The sequence below is a fragment of the Aotus nancymaae genome, unplaced genomic scaffold (assembly GCF_030222135.1).
Source record: "Aotus nancymaae isolate 86718 unplaced genomic scaffold, 86718_ANA_hifiasm-v0.15.2.pri h1tg000059l, whole genome shotgun sequence".
NCBI classification, from domain to species: domain Eukaryota; kingdom Metazoa; phylum Chordata; class Mammalia; order Primates; family Aotidae; genus Aotus; species Aotus nancymaae.
This window is the reverse complement of record NW_026988473.1, coordinates 49,780,076-49,796,272: the sequence shown is the minus strand read 5'-3', so window position 1 is coordinate 49,796,272 and position 16,197 is coordinate 49,780,076. Positions and strand designations below refer to the sequence as shown.

General features: G+C 36.3%; 1 protein-coding gene across 4 annotated transcripts in view; it reads right to left on the bottom strand.

Annotated features, from left to right (window-relative positions):
- Positions 1-16,197, bottom strand: part of SBF2 (SET binding factor 2) — a 472,399-nt gene that overhangs the window by 377,697 nt on the left and 78,505 nt on the right. For all 4 annotated transcript variants that reach the window (XR_010338354.1, XM_012456679.3, XM_012456682.3 and 1 more), the window contains exon 2: positions 4,774-4,859. Coding sequence is in view for 3 of the 4 variants with exons in the window: in XM_012456679.3 (XP_012312102.1) it covers positions 4,774-4,859 (86 nt within the window). In the remaining variant the exon portion in view is untranslated. The remainder of the gene's footprint in view (positions 1-4,773; positions 4,860-16,197) is intronic.

Here is a 16,197-nt window from a genome sequence, read left to right as displayed (position 1 = left end):
CAAATCCCACTCCCATCTACCCTACTACCACTAATGAGCCTTTATGTAAGTAGGGGAAAAAAACAAAAACTTCCATTACGTTAAGCCACTAAGATTTCCACGTTTATCTATTATAAAAGCTAGCATTACCTTAACCAATTCAGAAAAAATTAACTTCAACTTTGTGATTTCAGGACAGAAAGGACATAAACTATACTTTAGAATAAATCTCCAAAATGTGAGACAGATGTATGAAATGAGAGTAAATAATATGAAATTATAACATTACAATTATTAAAATATTAATAGATGATCACCTAATAACAGCCCTGTAGGAAAAGTATTATTATCAGAGAGAGTAAATTAACTTTGCTCAAGGCTTTAAAATTTCAGATCCCATATTCTTTCTACTGAACCACATTAGTCTCTTAGAGAAATTGGGACAGCAAATGAAGAAGAACCATTAAAAGCATTTTATAATGAAGAAGAAACAGGATAGTAGCCAAAAGATGAAGTCAAGAAAAGTTTTTTTTTGCTAAAATTATAGATACAATGGAAATGGATGAATGGAAATAGAAGAGTAGCAAAAAGGAACTGGAACTTAAGAAGTACGCAATAAACCATAAGGTGATATGACAGACAAGCACTTGAGAGATGAGTGGCAGTATGGTACCACGGAATGAAGGCCGGGCTGCCTGCAACAACACAAAGATGTAGTGGGTCAGGCCTACGTAGTTCTACATCTTCCTCAGGAAGTTCTCTTTGGTCTTATAACATCAGGTAAAGCAGAACCCCAGCATGACAAGAAAACTTTGTCTAAAGTGGTTCTAAGAGAAGTAGTGAAGTACGTGACTGTAGGGGAAAGATTTTCTAGCATAACTGAGGGTATTAACGCACTAGAAAAATAAACAAAATTGAGAGACATGAGAATTCTAGCACAGGATAAACAAACCATTGTAGTGAGTACGGAGGAGTGTATTAGAAGCATAACACCAAGATTAACTAATCTCTTCCTCAGAGATGATAAAAGGACCTACTACCTCAAAATGCACCTTCCAGACTTCATCAGGTTGCCTACCATGTGGTTCCAAACAGTCTGGAAGTGGGTACCAAAAATACGAGCTCAAACCACCATTTTCCATCTTAAACCCCATTTATATCCACTTGCTTTGTTGTGAATATAACTTTTAAAATCCTTTTTTTAGTTCTTAGTATGTTTTAAAAGCCATGTCTTCAAACTTCATAGCAGTATTCTTAAGTTTTCAGCTTCGACTCTATGCTAAATCAAGAGTCCTTCCACACACCCTTTATACCAAGCTCTGGACCATCTTTAAAATTGAATGTTTTACCTTGCACCCTACCTCAGCACTGAGGCTTTAGATGCTATCTATAGTATCTACCATACATAGCTTTTACGAACTTTTTAAAAGCTGTCTTCTTGTACTTCTGAAACCTCTCTAGCTGGATAGTATCTGCCTATCTTTATTCTAAATAATTACTTATACATCTAGCTTTATATACTCACATGAAATAACTTAAATTTATACTTATTATATTTCGTTTTCTTAAACATCCCATAACTCCTTCCTTTTAAAATGTTTGTGAATGCTGATTCTGTCATCTCATTCTCTTTTCAAGAATATTCTTCTACAAAAAGGAGAAAAAAGTTTCTTCTATCCTTTCTACACTCAGTTTCCTAACCAAACAGTATTTACATCCATGCTAGATGGTATATACATCTATGCCATTTATTGTGTTTACTGCATTCTAAATAGCTTAAAGAATTAAAGTATGGTACTTAGACTTACCACTCTGCCCTCAAATAACATCCAATATTAAAGCTACTTTTCCCATGTTACACCTGCACAATGTGGAATACAAGCTCTTTTTCCTCTCTTCTCCTTAATCTACATTTACAGAAGACTGAATTCATATGGCAAGTAGTCAAATCACTAGAGTGTATAATTTAAATAACAGAACTAATTTCTTAAGAACATTAAAGTTAGAAATTCTAACTGAATGCTTCTCTTTTTCAAGCCACAAAATTTACTTATCACAGTACTTTAGTCTTCTAAGAGAATCAGGTACTTCTAACAAAAGCCTTGGTAAAAGGCATGCCCTACTAAGATTGTGGCATACTTTCTGAATCATGATATAAAAAGATTCACTCCTGAGACAGGGGATCTTAAAAATGAGCTAAGGTCGCTCGGGCGCAGTGGCTCACACCCATAATCCCAGCACTTTGGGTGGCCAAGGCAGGCAGATCACCTGAGGTCAGGAGTTTGAGATCAGCCTGAGCAACGTGGTGAAACCCTGTCTCTATTAAAAATACAAAACTAGCCAGGTGTGGTGGTATGAACCTGTAGTCCCAGCTACTTGGAGGCTAAGGCAGGAGAAACTGCTTGAACCCAGAAGACTGAGGCTGCAGTGAGCCAAGATGCGACCACTGCAATCCAGCCTGGCCAACAAGAGTGAACTCTTGTCTCAAAAAAAAAAAAAAAAAACCCTAAACAAACAAACAAACAAAAAAAAAGAAGCTAAGATCAAAAATACTATTTTGCTTTAATTCTTTAAGCTGTTTAGATGTCCAGGACATAGCCAATAAAAATATTGTTCCTATAATCAGGAATAGATTGTTAACCACAGAATGCCTCTGAAAAACAATTTAATTTTCTTTGAAATGCTGTCACTAAAATTAACTGCAACTTTATTTATATGACTGTCTGTGGTTTTCATGTATGCCTAAAAAGCACAAGAGAAAGATAAAAATATCCAAGAATTGGAAAAGTAGTCATTATGTTTGGTTTAGCTTACTTTCATATTTTTATTTTTAAAATCCATCTGAATTAAAGTTCACCATTTTTCAAAAGAAAAAAAAAGAAGGCAATTTCTTTATGTAAAAATGAAAAGTATAAATTCAGCATCCTCTAAATTAAATTTGGAATTTAATTAATTCGTGAATGAATGACTAAAATCCTTTTCCACCAGTTGTAAGGCTGAACATGTCTATTTTTCATTTAGAACTCCAATACATCAAGTGTGTGTTCCCTGGGAAGGATAAGTGGCAATAGAAAATAATTTGAACATAATATTATATTCTGAACCCATGTGTGTTCTCAGATAAAATAATAAAGTTGGTCCCTATTCAATAACACTTCTCAACCTTCTCTTAACATTTCTCAACCTTAGTTCTTTCAAATCATAGAACTCTGTTTTCAGATTCTGCATTTATATTAAAATACTAACTATAGCTAATACCAATCTGCATTTACACTAAAATACTAACCATTTACACTCAAATACACTAAAAGGGACATTGAAACAGGGTTTAAAAGCTTTTATAAACAAATGCCTGGTTCTTCACACTGTAAGGCCAATTACTGGTATTTGCAGGCATATAGGGAAAAAGAGAAAGGAATGCAAAGGGTTCTCCAAAAAGCCATTTTCCTTGGATCCTCACATTCCTTCCCCATTTATAATGCCAAAATTCAGGATTTACCCTCTCTGTGGGGCTACAGAACTCTGAGTTTTCTTTATATGGCTGAGTTTTAACAATCAAAACAAAGCACTTAGCAATGTATCTTTAATTTTCAGTGAAGCAAAACTGGACAGTCATTAGCTAAAATGAGAAATTTACAATTTTCAATACAAAATATCTAATAGATATTTCTGATCCATGCTAAGAAGAGAATGAACAATTGTTCCTGTGGGTGAGGTGCTGAGCGATGTTGAACAAACAGTAACAATACCAATTAAACAACCAGACAACTCATTTATGGGAGACATTGTTCTAAGCATTTTTTGTGATTTTTTCCACTTTATCTTTACAACAATGTATGGGCTTAATATAACCATTATCCTCATTTTATAGGTAAGTATTCTGCTGCTCAAAGTAGTTGAGTGACTTGTCAAAAGTCATACCATACAGCTGAGATTTCAACCTAGGCACTCTGTCACACAGCCTGCACTCTTAACTATCATATTATATCAAATGTCTTCTCAACAGGCCTGCTTTGAAGAACACTGCTTCTATGTGTGTATGTGTGTGTGGATCCATAAACACAATGTAAATAAGAACACACACCACCCCCAAGTAAATCTGAAGACCCAAACTTCATAGACATATTACAAAGTACTTTAGTAATCACCTTTCTAGTCCCTCACTTTACCAGCATGGATCCACCACCAGATAGAATATCTTGGGCAGCATAAATTATGTTCAACCAATAAATTCCTCTAAAATGACTAACAACAACAACAAAAGGAGTTGACCTGCACTATTATAAGATAACTTTCAGACCCTGTAGCTAAAAAAAAAAATCTAGTTTGTGATTTTAAGACCTAGTTCAAACCATGACAGGTCACCATTAAACAAACTTTTGCTTTTTTATTTATTTGTGTTTTTTTGTTTGTTTGTTTTTACTAAGACAATACCCTGGTCATTTTCAGGAAAAAATAGTATAATGTATATCCCTGAAGCTACTAGGCTAAGAATTTTACTAAAGAATCAGAGGAATTTTTCTGCTTCTGAATATATGGAAATCATCAATTTCATCTTTAATATTAGAAGTTTAAATGAGAAAAAGAAGAACAAGATACCAATTCTAGAATCAATATATTCAAAGATAACTGTACTTGGGGGACTAGGAAGGAAGATAATTATTTCTGGTACTACAATATCTTACAATTAAATTATCAAATTATTTAATACCAAATGTAACGTAAATGTAAAAATCAATGTGACAAAAAAGAAAAATAACATTATGAACATGCAATAATACAACAACCACTTACCAACTCAATTCCCTGTGGAAAAGGTGTATCATCCCAGTCCTTCTGTGGAAATCTCTGGATGATTTTCCCCAGACCTTCTCCTGACCCTGTTAATAAAATCAAAGTAAATCAGTTATAGGATACTAAAAAATACAAATATTCATTCTACTCTTATTTCTAAATGAATATTTGGTAAATACAAATATTATTACCAAATAAATATTTGGTAATAAACTGATTAAACATTTTCAAGTTTTAAAAAACATATAAGTATTCACCATCTAAACATTACACAGTTGGACCTCCGTATCCATGGGTTTTGCATCTGCAGGGGTCACCCAACCATGAATTGAAAATATTTGGGAGGAAAAAAACAATCAAATTAACAACACAACAATTCATAAGTACAAATCTTAAAAATACAGTATAACAGGCCGGGTGCGGTGGCTCACACCTGTAATCCCAGCACTTTGGGAGGCCGAGGCGGGTGGATCACGAGGTCAAGAGATCGAGACCATCCTGGTCAACATGGTGAAACCCGGTCTCTACTAAAAAATACAAAAAATTAGCCGGGCATGGTGGCGCGTGCCTGTAATCCCAGCTACTCTGGAGGCTGAGGCGGGAGAATTGCCTGGACCCAGGAGGCAGAGGTTGCAGTGAGCTGAGATCGCGCCATTGCACTCCAGCCTGGGTAACAAGAGCGAAACTCCGTCTCAAAAAAAAAAAAAAGAAAAAAAAATACAGTATAACAAATATTTCCATACCATTTTCACTGTATTAGGCATTAAAAGTAAGCAAGAAATTATTTAGAGTATATAGGAAAATATGCATAGATTATATGTAAACAGTACACCATTTCATATAAGGAATTTGAGCATCCATGGATTTTAGTATCTGTGACAGTTCTGGAACAAATCCCCTGCAAACACCCAGGGATGACTGTACTGAAATAACGGGCAATCTCTACCCTATAAACTCTTTTTCTTCTTTTTTTTTTGAGATAGAGTCTTGCTCTGGTGCCCAGGCTGGAGTGCAGCTGTATGATCTTGGCTCACTGCAACCTCTGCCTCCTGGGTTCAAGCGACTCTCCTGCCTCAGCCTCCCAAATAGCTGGGATTACAGGCATCCACCACCACGTCTGGCTAATTTTTGTATCCACCACGTCTGGCTAATTTTTGTATTTTTAGTAGAGACAGGGATTCTCCGTGTTGGCCAGGCTGGTCTTGAACTCCTGACCTCAAGTGATTCGCCTGCCTTGGCCTCCCAAAGTGCTGAGATTACAGGCTCCAGCTCCCAGCCCAGCCACTATTCTTATAAACTCTTAAAAGACTGACTGATATATGTGAAAATCTAAGTAACACTAGCCAGAGGCATCGAAATCTAAAGTCTCTACTACATTATGGGAGTAACTGCCCTTTGTGCCCCAATAAGGAATGCATCCCAAGTTGAAATTTAAGAACTTTTCTATGGAGATGAAGTAATTTTAAGTGACAAAGGAAATGGCACCATTAGCACTACGTTTCAGTTATGGGCTGTAAGTACTGTTACTGGTTAAAGTTTTTTAGACTGCCCTGGGAACCTGACCATTGTTTAGGCAGGATTTCCCAACATCAGCACTACTGACATTTGGGGATGGATGCTTCTTTGGGGTAATGGGGGTTGCCCTGTGGATTGGAGAATGTTTAGCAGTATCCCTAGCCTCAACTGCAAGATTCCAGTAGCATTCCCTACCACCAGCAAGTTGTTACAACCAAAAATGTCTCCAGACATAGCCAAATGTCCCCTGGGTTGAAAACCACAGATCTCTATCACTGTTGTTATAAAATTATCCTGTGACACCAAAGAATGAATCAATTTATAATTAAACTTTGGGGATGTAATCTGTGAGTAAATTGGGGATGGAAGGTACATGTTAAATCTAAACTACCTGTTGCTATACTTTTTAAAGATCTTCATGTTGTTTGCATATTCTGCATGTTGTCCTACTTCATATGAAATGAAGGCAACAGTATTCTGATTATTTGTTTTGTATACTTAACTTGAGGAAGTCTTCATGACAGATTCATTTTGTTAATATACTTTTAAAAAATCATCCACTATGATTTCTCAACCTCATCCCTATGAATTCAAGTTCTCCCTTGCCCCTCACCTAAAATGTAAACAATTTATGGCCAAATTTTTATGTTTAAAATATAAGTGGAAAGTTACATTCACTTTACTGACCAACTCAAAACTGTACTCTGAAATTAGGGCAACCAAAATCCATTTGAAAAAGACAAAAATATTCTCAATTAAAATTAACAATTGCTGCAGTACAGTAACTTATCTATCTCGTATTATAGAGGAATGAAGAATTTCATTCAAAGTAAATTAACTTTTCATCATAGGCACTCTTTCTTCAAAATCCACCTCAAACACTTATGACATCCCAAGCAGGGCTAATGAAACAAATTGCTAGGTGCTGGAGGTACACAAATGAAAAAGACACAGTCCCTATCCTAAAGGAACTCATAATCCATTTGGGGAAACAAACAAATGAACTGATAATTTCAGTTATGTTATGGTAAGCTCAATGATAGAAGGGAAGACCATACGAAACTTTCTGGAAGAAATGACAGCAAGCTTGCTTTCTTTCAGTAACCAACTTGTAACCCCAAGCACCTGTCATACTGAATTCCTGGCATACAGTCTATATGAAGTAAAATGTTTACTTTAATAAATTCTTTGGTACTGGTTGAAATTGTTTTAAGTTTATTCCTCCCTGCTTTTTAAAGAGATAATGTACTTATTGTATCATGTTTAACCAGGTGTCCCTACATTGTTTATTCCCTTCTGAAAGCCATACCTAATATATTTTAGGTTCAAGAAATATTTATTATATCAATTTTCTTTTAGACAGGGTCTCATTCTGTTGCCCAGGCTGGAGTACAGAGGCACAATCATGGCTCACTGCAGCCTTGACCTCCCAGACTCAGTGATCCTCCTACCTCAGTCTCCAAGTAGCTGGGATTACAGATGCAGGCCACCCCAGCTAATTTTCATATTTTTTTTTTTTGAGATGGGGTTTTGTCACATTGTCCACATTGGTCTTGAACTTCTAGATTCAAGCAATCAACCCACCTTGGCCTCCCAAAGTGCTAGGATTATAGTGTAAGCCACCACACTGCACCCAGCCCAATCATATTAATTTTTACTAATTATAAAAGTAATGTTAACTGCAGAAGAATTTTAAATACATAAAAACATAAACAAATCACCCATAATCCCACACCTGGAGATAATTATTATTAACATTTTGGACTATCCATTTATTCCTAGGTTTTATTTCATAAATATATCTTTTTTTCTATAGAATGAATAGCACACTGAACCTAACTTTACACATTGGTTTATTACTTAATAAATTAAAAAGGGGCTTCGATGTTGTTGAACATAATTTTTCTAGTTTCTCACTATTATAAATAATACAACAAACATCTTTACTTACACTACTTGTAAATAAAGATTTACAAATCTTTATCCTCATCTCACTTTATCCTCCTCTCAGTTTTCCTCAAAAAAACACTCTTTTCCAGATTCTGCCTCTAGTAAGCTGTGGCAGCACTGTAGCATCTGTTAGCAAATGTCTGACGCATTCTGACAATATTTCTTTCTTTTACTGAAGCTAGAATTGGTGTGTATATCCTTATAAGAACCTAAATGAGACCACACTACTCTAAGAGGCACTTTGATAGATCAAGTTCTTTCAAACTAGAAGAGGATCTGGAAACAATTACAGTCATACTTCGGAGATATTGCAGGTTTGGTTCCAGTCCACAGCAATAAAGTGAATATTCCAATAATGTGAGTCACACAAATTTTTTGGTTTCTCAGTGCATTTAAAAGTTATGTTTACACTATACTGTAGTCTGCTAAGTGTGCAATGGTATTATGTCTAAAACATGTACATGCTTTAATTTAAAAATGCTTTATTGCTAAAAAAAAAAAATGCTAACACTCATCTGAGGCTTTAGCAAGTCGTAATCTTTTTGCTGGTAGAATGTCTTCCTTCGATGTTAATGGCAGCTAACTAATCAGAGTGGTGGCTGTGGCAATTACTGAAAGTAAGACAAAAGTGAAGTTTGCCGTATTGATTGACTATTCCTTTCATAAAAAATTTATCCATAGCAGGCAATGCTGTTTGATGGCGTTTTACCCACGGCACAACTTCTCTCAAAAATTTAAATTATTCTTCTCGAACCCTGCTGCTGCTTTATCAGCTAAATTGATGTAATATCCTAAATCCTTTGCTGTCATTTCAAAAAATTCACAGCATCTTTTCCAAAAGTGGATTCCATTTCAAGAAACCACTTTCTTTACTCATCCCTAAAAAGCCAATCCTCATCTGTTAAAATTTTTATCATGAGATTTCAGTAATTCAGTCACATCTTCAGCCTCCACTTCTAATACTAGTTCTCTTGCTATTTTCACCACATCTACAGTTCCTTTCCCTACTGAAGTCTTAAACTCCTCAAGGTCATCCATAAGGATTGGAATCAACTTTTTCTAAGTTAATAGGTTCATATTTTTACCTCCTCCCATGAATTATGAATGTTATAATGGCATCTAGAATGACAAATCATTTCCACAAGGCTTTCAATTTACTTTGCCCATATTCAATCAGAGGATTCACTATCTATGGCAGCTATAGGTTTATGGAATATATTTCTTAAATAGCAAAACTTAGAAGTCAAAATCCATGGGCTGCAGAATGGATAGTGTGTTAGCAGGCATGAAAACAACATTAATCTCCTTGTACATGTCCATCAGAGCTCTCATGTTACCAGGTGCACTGTCAATGAGCAGTAATATTTGAAAGGAATCCTTTTATGAGCAGTAGGTCTCAACAGTGGGCTTAAAATATTCAGTAAACCATGCTATAAACAGATGTGCTGTCATCAAAGCATTGTTGTTCCATTTACAGAGCAGACAGAGTAGATTTAGCATAATTCTTAAAGGCACTAGAATTTTCATAATAGTAAATGAGAAATAAGTTCAATTTGAAGTCACCAGCAGCATTAGCTGCTAAAAAGACATGTAAGCCTATTCTTTGAAGCTTTGAAGCCAAGCATTTACTTCTGCTCTCTACCTATGAAACTCCTAGATGGCATCTTCTTCCAGTAGAGCTTGTTTCATCTACAGTGAAAATCGGTTATTTAATGTGGCTGCCCTCATCATAATCTTAGCTAGATCTTGCATAACTTGCAGCAGCTTCTACATAAGCACCTGCTGTTTTACCTTGCACTTTCATATTACAGAGACAGCTTCTTTCCTTAAACCTCATGAACCAATCTCCAGCTTCAATTTTTCTTCTGCAGCTTCCTAAATTTTCTCAGTCTACATAGAATTGAAGAGAGTTAGGGCACTGAGCTCAGGATTAGGCTTTGTCTTAAGAAAATGTTGTGGCTAATTTCATCTATCCAAACCACTGAGACTCCATATCAGTAATAAGGCTGTCTCATTTTCTTATCATTTGGATTCACAACTTGGCTGTTTGGTACAAGAGGCCTAGCATTCAGCTTATCTTGGCTTTTGACATGTCTTTTGGCTTATCTTGGCTTTTGACACATTTTCCTCACTAAATTTAATCATTTCTAGCTTTTGATTTGAAGTGAGAACCAGGCAATTCTTCCTTTCACTTGAACTCTTAAAGGCCACTGTAGAGTCATCAACTAATGTAGTTTCAATATTGGCATGCCTCAGGGAATAGACAGGATTTAGGAGAGGGATAAAGATAACGGAATGGCTGGTCAATGGTGCAGTCAGAACACATAAAACATGTATGGATTGAATTTGCCACCTTTCATGGGTGTAGTTTGTGCTATGCCAAAACAAAACAGTAATATCAAAGATCACCGACTTCATATTACCAAAACACGTATAATAGAAAAATCTTGAGACACTGCGAGAATTACCAAAATGCAACAAAGAGACACAAAGTAAGCCCAAGCTATTGGCAAAATGGAGCCGATAGACTTGTTCAATATAGGGTTGCCACAAATTTTTAATTTGTTAAAAAAAAAAAATCCACAAGATCTGTAAAGCACAATAAGCAAATCATAACAAATAAAAAGCAAAGAACAATAAAACAAAGTATTTTTGTATATAAAAAGAAGATTTAGTCAGAAAATTTTAGGAAAATAGTAAGGCCAGGCATACTGGCTCCCACATGTAATCCCAGGAATTTAGGAGGCCCAGGAGGGAGGAGGCCAGAAGCTTGAGACCAGCCTGGGCAACATATTAAGACCCCATCTCTACAAAAATTAGCCAGTAATAGTGGTGCAAACTTATAGTCCCAGCTACTCGAGACTCAATTGGAACTCTTTTGCCTATGGAAAATATGAAATATGGAGGTATGGAGTACGAAGGCTTCTCAAAAAATTAAAAATAGAACTACCATATGTCCAACAATTCCACTTCTGGGTATATTTCCAAAGGAATTAAAAGCAGGATGTTAGTCAGGCATTGAGGCATGCTATTGTAATCCCAGTAATTTGGATGGCTTAGGCAGGAGGACTCCTTGAGGGTAGGAGTTGTCAAAATTGAGAAATTAACACTTATTGGCATTTTGATTGTGACCTGTCACTTAAGGTTATATATATATATATATATGAAACGGGGTTAAGAACATGGACTCAGGATCCAGGTTACCTATACTCTATTCCAGTTCTACCATTTCTTGACCCTGAGGAAATTACATTACTTCTCTGTGCTTAATTTTCCTCCATACAAAAAAGGTAGACACTATTACCTCTTAGAGTTCTTGTGAAGAAGAATTTAAGTTAATGCACATGTAAAATATATAACAGTATGAGTATGTGCATGTTTGTCAGAATAGTACTCCAACCTAAACATAATAGTTGAGATTACTGAGCCGTTCTAAATAATATAGTGTAGAGAAGAAAACTATTATTGTTCTAGACAACTACGCTATTATCAGTGAAGACTAGTGTTATATGAGGTCTTCTGGTAGCCACAGGACTCCTGATTTACTGGAGTTACTTTTGACTGAAATATGTAAATCTCTTTTTAAAACATGTTTAATGCTGTTCTGTACCTGTACAAAAGATGTTTCAGACTTAAGTTTTATCTTTGTTAAATTTTTTTAGTCAGCTCAGTACATGCATTTTTTAGATCCTATGTCTGTTATCTAGTGTATTTATATCATTTTTTTATTTAACTTACTTTACTTACAGACACATACTATCAAATGCAACCATTTTAAATTAACAGTCTGATATATACTGACAAACTCTCAACAAAAACAATTGCAGGCCAGACGCTGTGGCTCACGCCTGTAATCTCAGCACTTTGGGAGGCCGAGGTGGGCAGATCATGAGGTCAAGAGATCAAGACCATCCTGGCCAACATGATGAAACCTCGCCTTTACTAAAAAATAGAAAAATTAGCTGGGCACAGTGACACATGGTTGTAGTCCCAGCTATTCAGGAGGCTGAGGCGGGAGAATTGCTTGAACCTGGGAGGTGAAGGTTGCAGTGAGCCGAGATGGTGTCACCTCACTCCAGTCTGGCGCCTGGCGACAGGGCGAGACTCTCTCTCAAAAAAAAAAAATTACAGTACAATAAAAACAAAAATCGAGGATGTTACTTTAAAATACTGCTCAAGGAATTCCTCCAGAAAATGTTTCCCCCAAAAAATTCATCAATATTGGCCTAAGTCTGATTATAATGCCCCAACTATAATCAAAATTTTCTCAGGATAAAAGTCTTGGTCAAAACATGCTACATACACATTACTGACATTGGCACCAGTCCTTCTATTCCATTCTATCTCAAAACAATCTGCTTGGAACTTCAGCACTGTACCAGCTCCTGTTCTTCTCTCCTTCATTGACAATATCATCTCAGAAGAAATGGCTAAAGCAAAGCATAACACTAGAAAATCAGACATTTAGGTACATGTATTGATTTACTCATTTTAATAGACTAGAAGCTGATTTAAAGAAATTGGTTCAAGCCGGGCGCTGTGGCTCACGCCTGTAATCCCAGCACTTTGGGAGGCCGAGGCGGGTGGATCACGAGGTCAAGAGATCGAGACCATCCTGGTCAACATGGTGAAACCTCGTCTCTACTAAAAATACAAAAAATTAGCTGGGCCTGGTGGCGTGTGCCTGTAATCCCAGCTACTCAGGAGGCTGAGGCAGGAGAATTGCCTGAACCCGGGAAGCAGAGGTTGCGGTGAGCCGAGATTGCGCCATTGCACTCCAGCCTGGGTAACAAGAGCGAAACTCCGTCTCAAAAAAGAAAAAAAAAAAAGAAATTGGTTCAAAGACGGAACTAAGATGAAGGCCATATTCAACTTGCAAGCCCCAAGTTTCCCATTTGTGACTCGGAAAATCCACTTGTGAGCATATGATATGTTTTTTTTTAATGTTATTTTCTTGTTCACTAAAAGACCTGTGTTACAATACCAAGACAGCCAGGAAATCAAAGTTCACCAAAATAAGTAGATCTAATTGTGCCAGTATAGACCAACTTTTAAAAGATAAGGAAAATAAAAACTGTTTGTTCACTGAAAAGAAAGCATGCAGGAAATCATTCTACAAAAGGCTTTCATATTTAATCCATTTAGCATTTAATGAGAGAAGTCTGTTTATTTCAACTGAAATAAGCCTTTCTGCGGTTATTTAAAAAATTAGGTAGGAATGTAATGTGATTTTCTGATTTCCCAGTACAATCTTCTATTATTCAAAAGGTTTATTTGGAACACACAAGCTATTTTTCCCAGACTTACACTTAGTAAAGAGCCCATAGGCTTTTACAGAAGTGAAAAAAAAAATGCATTTTTACTGGCTCACGCCTGTAATCCCAGCACTCTGGGAGGTCAAGGTGGGGATATGACTTGAGGTCAGGAGTTTGAGACCAGCCTGGACAACATGGTGAAACCCTGTCTCTACTAAAAATACAATCACTGAGCAACAGAACGAGACTTCTCAAAAAAAAAAAAATGCATTTTTAAAGTTGATGAGAATACATGAAGAACAAGGTATATCATTAAAAATAATAAATAGCAGCTACACTTTAATCCTTATAAATTTACAATTCATTGAGAATGTATAAATCCAGCAATCTAGAGAATGTCAAGATTAAGAAAAAGAAATGAATACAAACTGAAATTAAAACTAAACATGATCTAGCATTTTGATGAAATTCTTCAGATTGCATCATTTTACTGAATTAAAATGTCTTCTTTAAACAGCAATGAACAAAGAATGGTTGGCACTCTGGAATGCTGTGAAAACTATATGGTTGGATATCAACATTTAAGAAAAAAAGTCTCATCAGGTCCCTTCTCCAAATATGCACTGAATGTATTCCCACCCCCAGCATCATTCACAATCACTCTAGTAGTTCAAATTCTCATCATCTTCACCTGGACAACAGCAGCAGCCTCATCATCTCCCTGCTTCCTGTTTCACTTCACATCCGAGTCTCAAGTTTCTGGCAGTCTAGAAATAAGCCCTGCAAAATCGAAGTTCTTTACACTAACTTCTATAATCAAAATAATTCAGTAACTCTCCCACTAGCTACATAATAAAATAGTCCAAAATCACTACCATGGGGACTTCTACCTCACCTAAGATGGAGTAACAAGGTCTGAATTTACCCTCCAACCTGCAACAAATAAAAAATCACAAAATCTACAAAACAATGGTTTTCAGACACCTGACATCAGGTGTTAGAGGACAGTGAACCCTGAGAGAAAGAAAACAAATTATGTGAGCCCTATAATTGCCCCAGCTTACTTCTTGGTAAGAGTTTCTACACAAGATCTAGATCCTTGGGGTGGTGGGGAGGGGGGATAGTGGGGGACGGTTTCCAGACTGCAGTCCAATCAAGGAAAATCCAGGTGGAATCCTGGTGAAACTGAAGCAATTGAGTTGGGAGCCCAGGGAATCCAAAGAAGTTAGAGTTCACAGAGTACCAAAGAGAAGAGAGATTAACAGAGAGAAAGAAATTCTCAGAGACCTGCAGAAGGCTGAATGAACCACATGAAAGGAACAGAAAAAAAAAATCTCTAGAAGTTACACAAGGCCAGGGACTGTTTTTGTTCCCAACAGCCAAGAAGAAAAAACGAAAAAACTTGCATAATTCATTAGGCATCAGTCAGAGAACCCAGAGGGTATATTGTCTCAGTGTGAAAATTTAACCTTAGATAAAATCCTCTGCAGCCTAACAAAGGTGGAAAATGAGCCTCAAGGTTCAAATTACTTCCAAGTGACTTAATTATATCTCAGAACAAAGTTCAAAAATATTTACCGGAACACGGAACTATCCAGCAATCAAGAGAGTACAATTCGCAACATCTAACATACAAACAAAAATCACTAGGCATGAAAAGCAGAAAAGTATGAGCCATAAGGAGGACAAAAATCAATCAACTGAAATAGAATCCAAATTGATACAGGTATTAATTAGTAGAAAAATGTATACTAAATTATCATTATCATTATGTTGCAAATTTTCAAGAATATAATTAGGTAGAAAATATATTGGATATAGCTTATGAATTAGATACTACCAGGAAAAAAAGGTTAATGAAGTTATAGAAACTTCCAAAATGAAACAGAGACAAACAGACTGTGAAAAAGACAAAAAAAAAAAAACCAAAAACTGAGTTGTGGAACAACTTCTAGTAAGTGGCCTAATATGCATGTAATAGGAGTCAGTAGTCCCAGGATGGAGGGGAGAGGATGGAGATATCTGAAGCAATAATGGCCAAATTTGATGAAATCTGACTTCCAAATTTGATGAAAACTATAAATATACTGATCAAAGAAGCTCATCAAATTCCAAAGAACACACAGAACTCAAAAAGGCATATCATAATAAATTATTTAGATATGAAGATGAATATCTAAAAACAGCTGGAGAAAAAAGATACATTGTGCAGAGTAACAAAGATAAGAAGGACAGCAGACTTCTCATTATGAACAGTGTAAGTTAGAAGACAGTGGAGCCACATCTTTAAATACCGAAAGGAAAAAAGTCAACCCAATATTTTATACCCAGAGAAAATATCTTTCAAGAAAAAAGCTGAGTATATCTATACAATCAAATATTATTTGAACATAAAAAGAAATGAATGCCGGGCATGGTGGCTCACGTCTATAATCCCAGCTCTTTGGGAGGTCAAGGCAGGTGGATTATCAGGTCAATAGATAGAGACCATCCTAGCTAACATGGTGAAACCCCGTCTCTACTAAAAATACAAAAATTAGCTGAGCATGGTGGCACGCGCCTGTAGTCCCAGCTACTCAAGAGGCTGAGGCAGGAGAATCACCTGAATCCAGGACATGGAGGTTGTAGTGAGCTGAGATCACACCACTGCACTCCAGCCTAGGCAACAGAGCAAGATTCCATCTCAAAAAAAGAGGAATGAAGT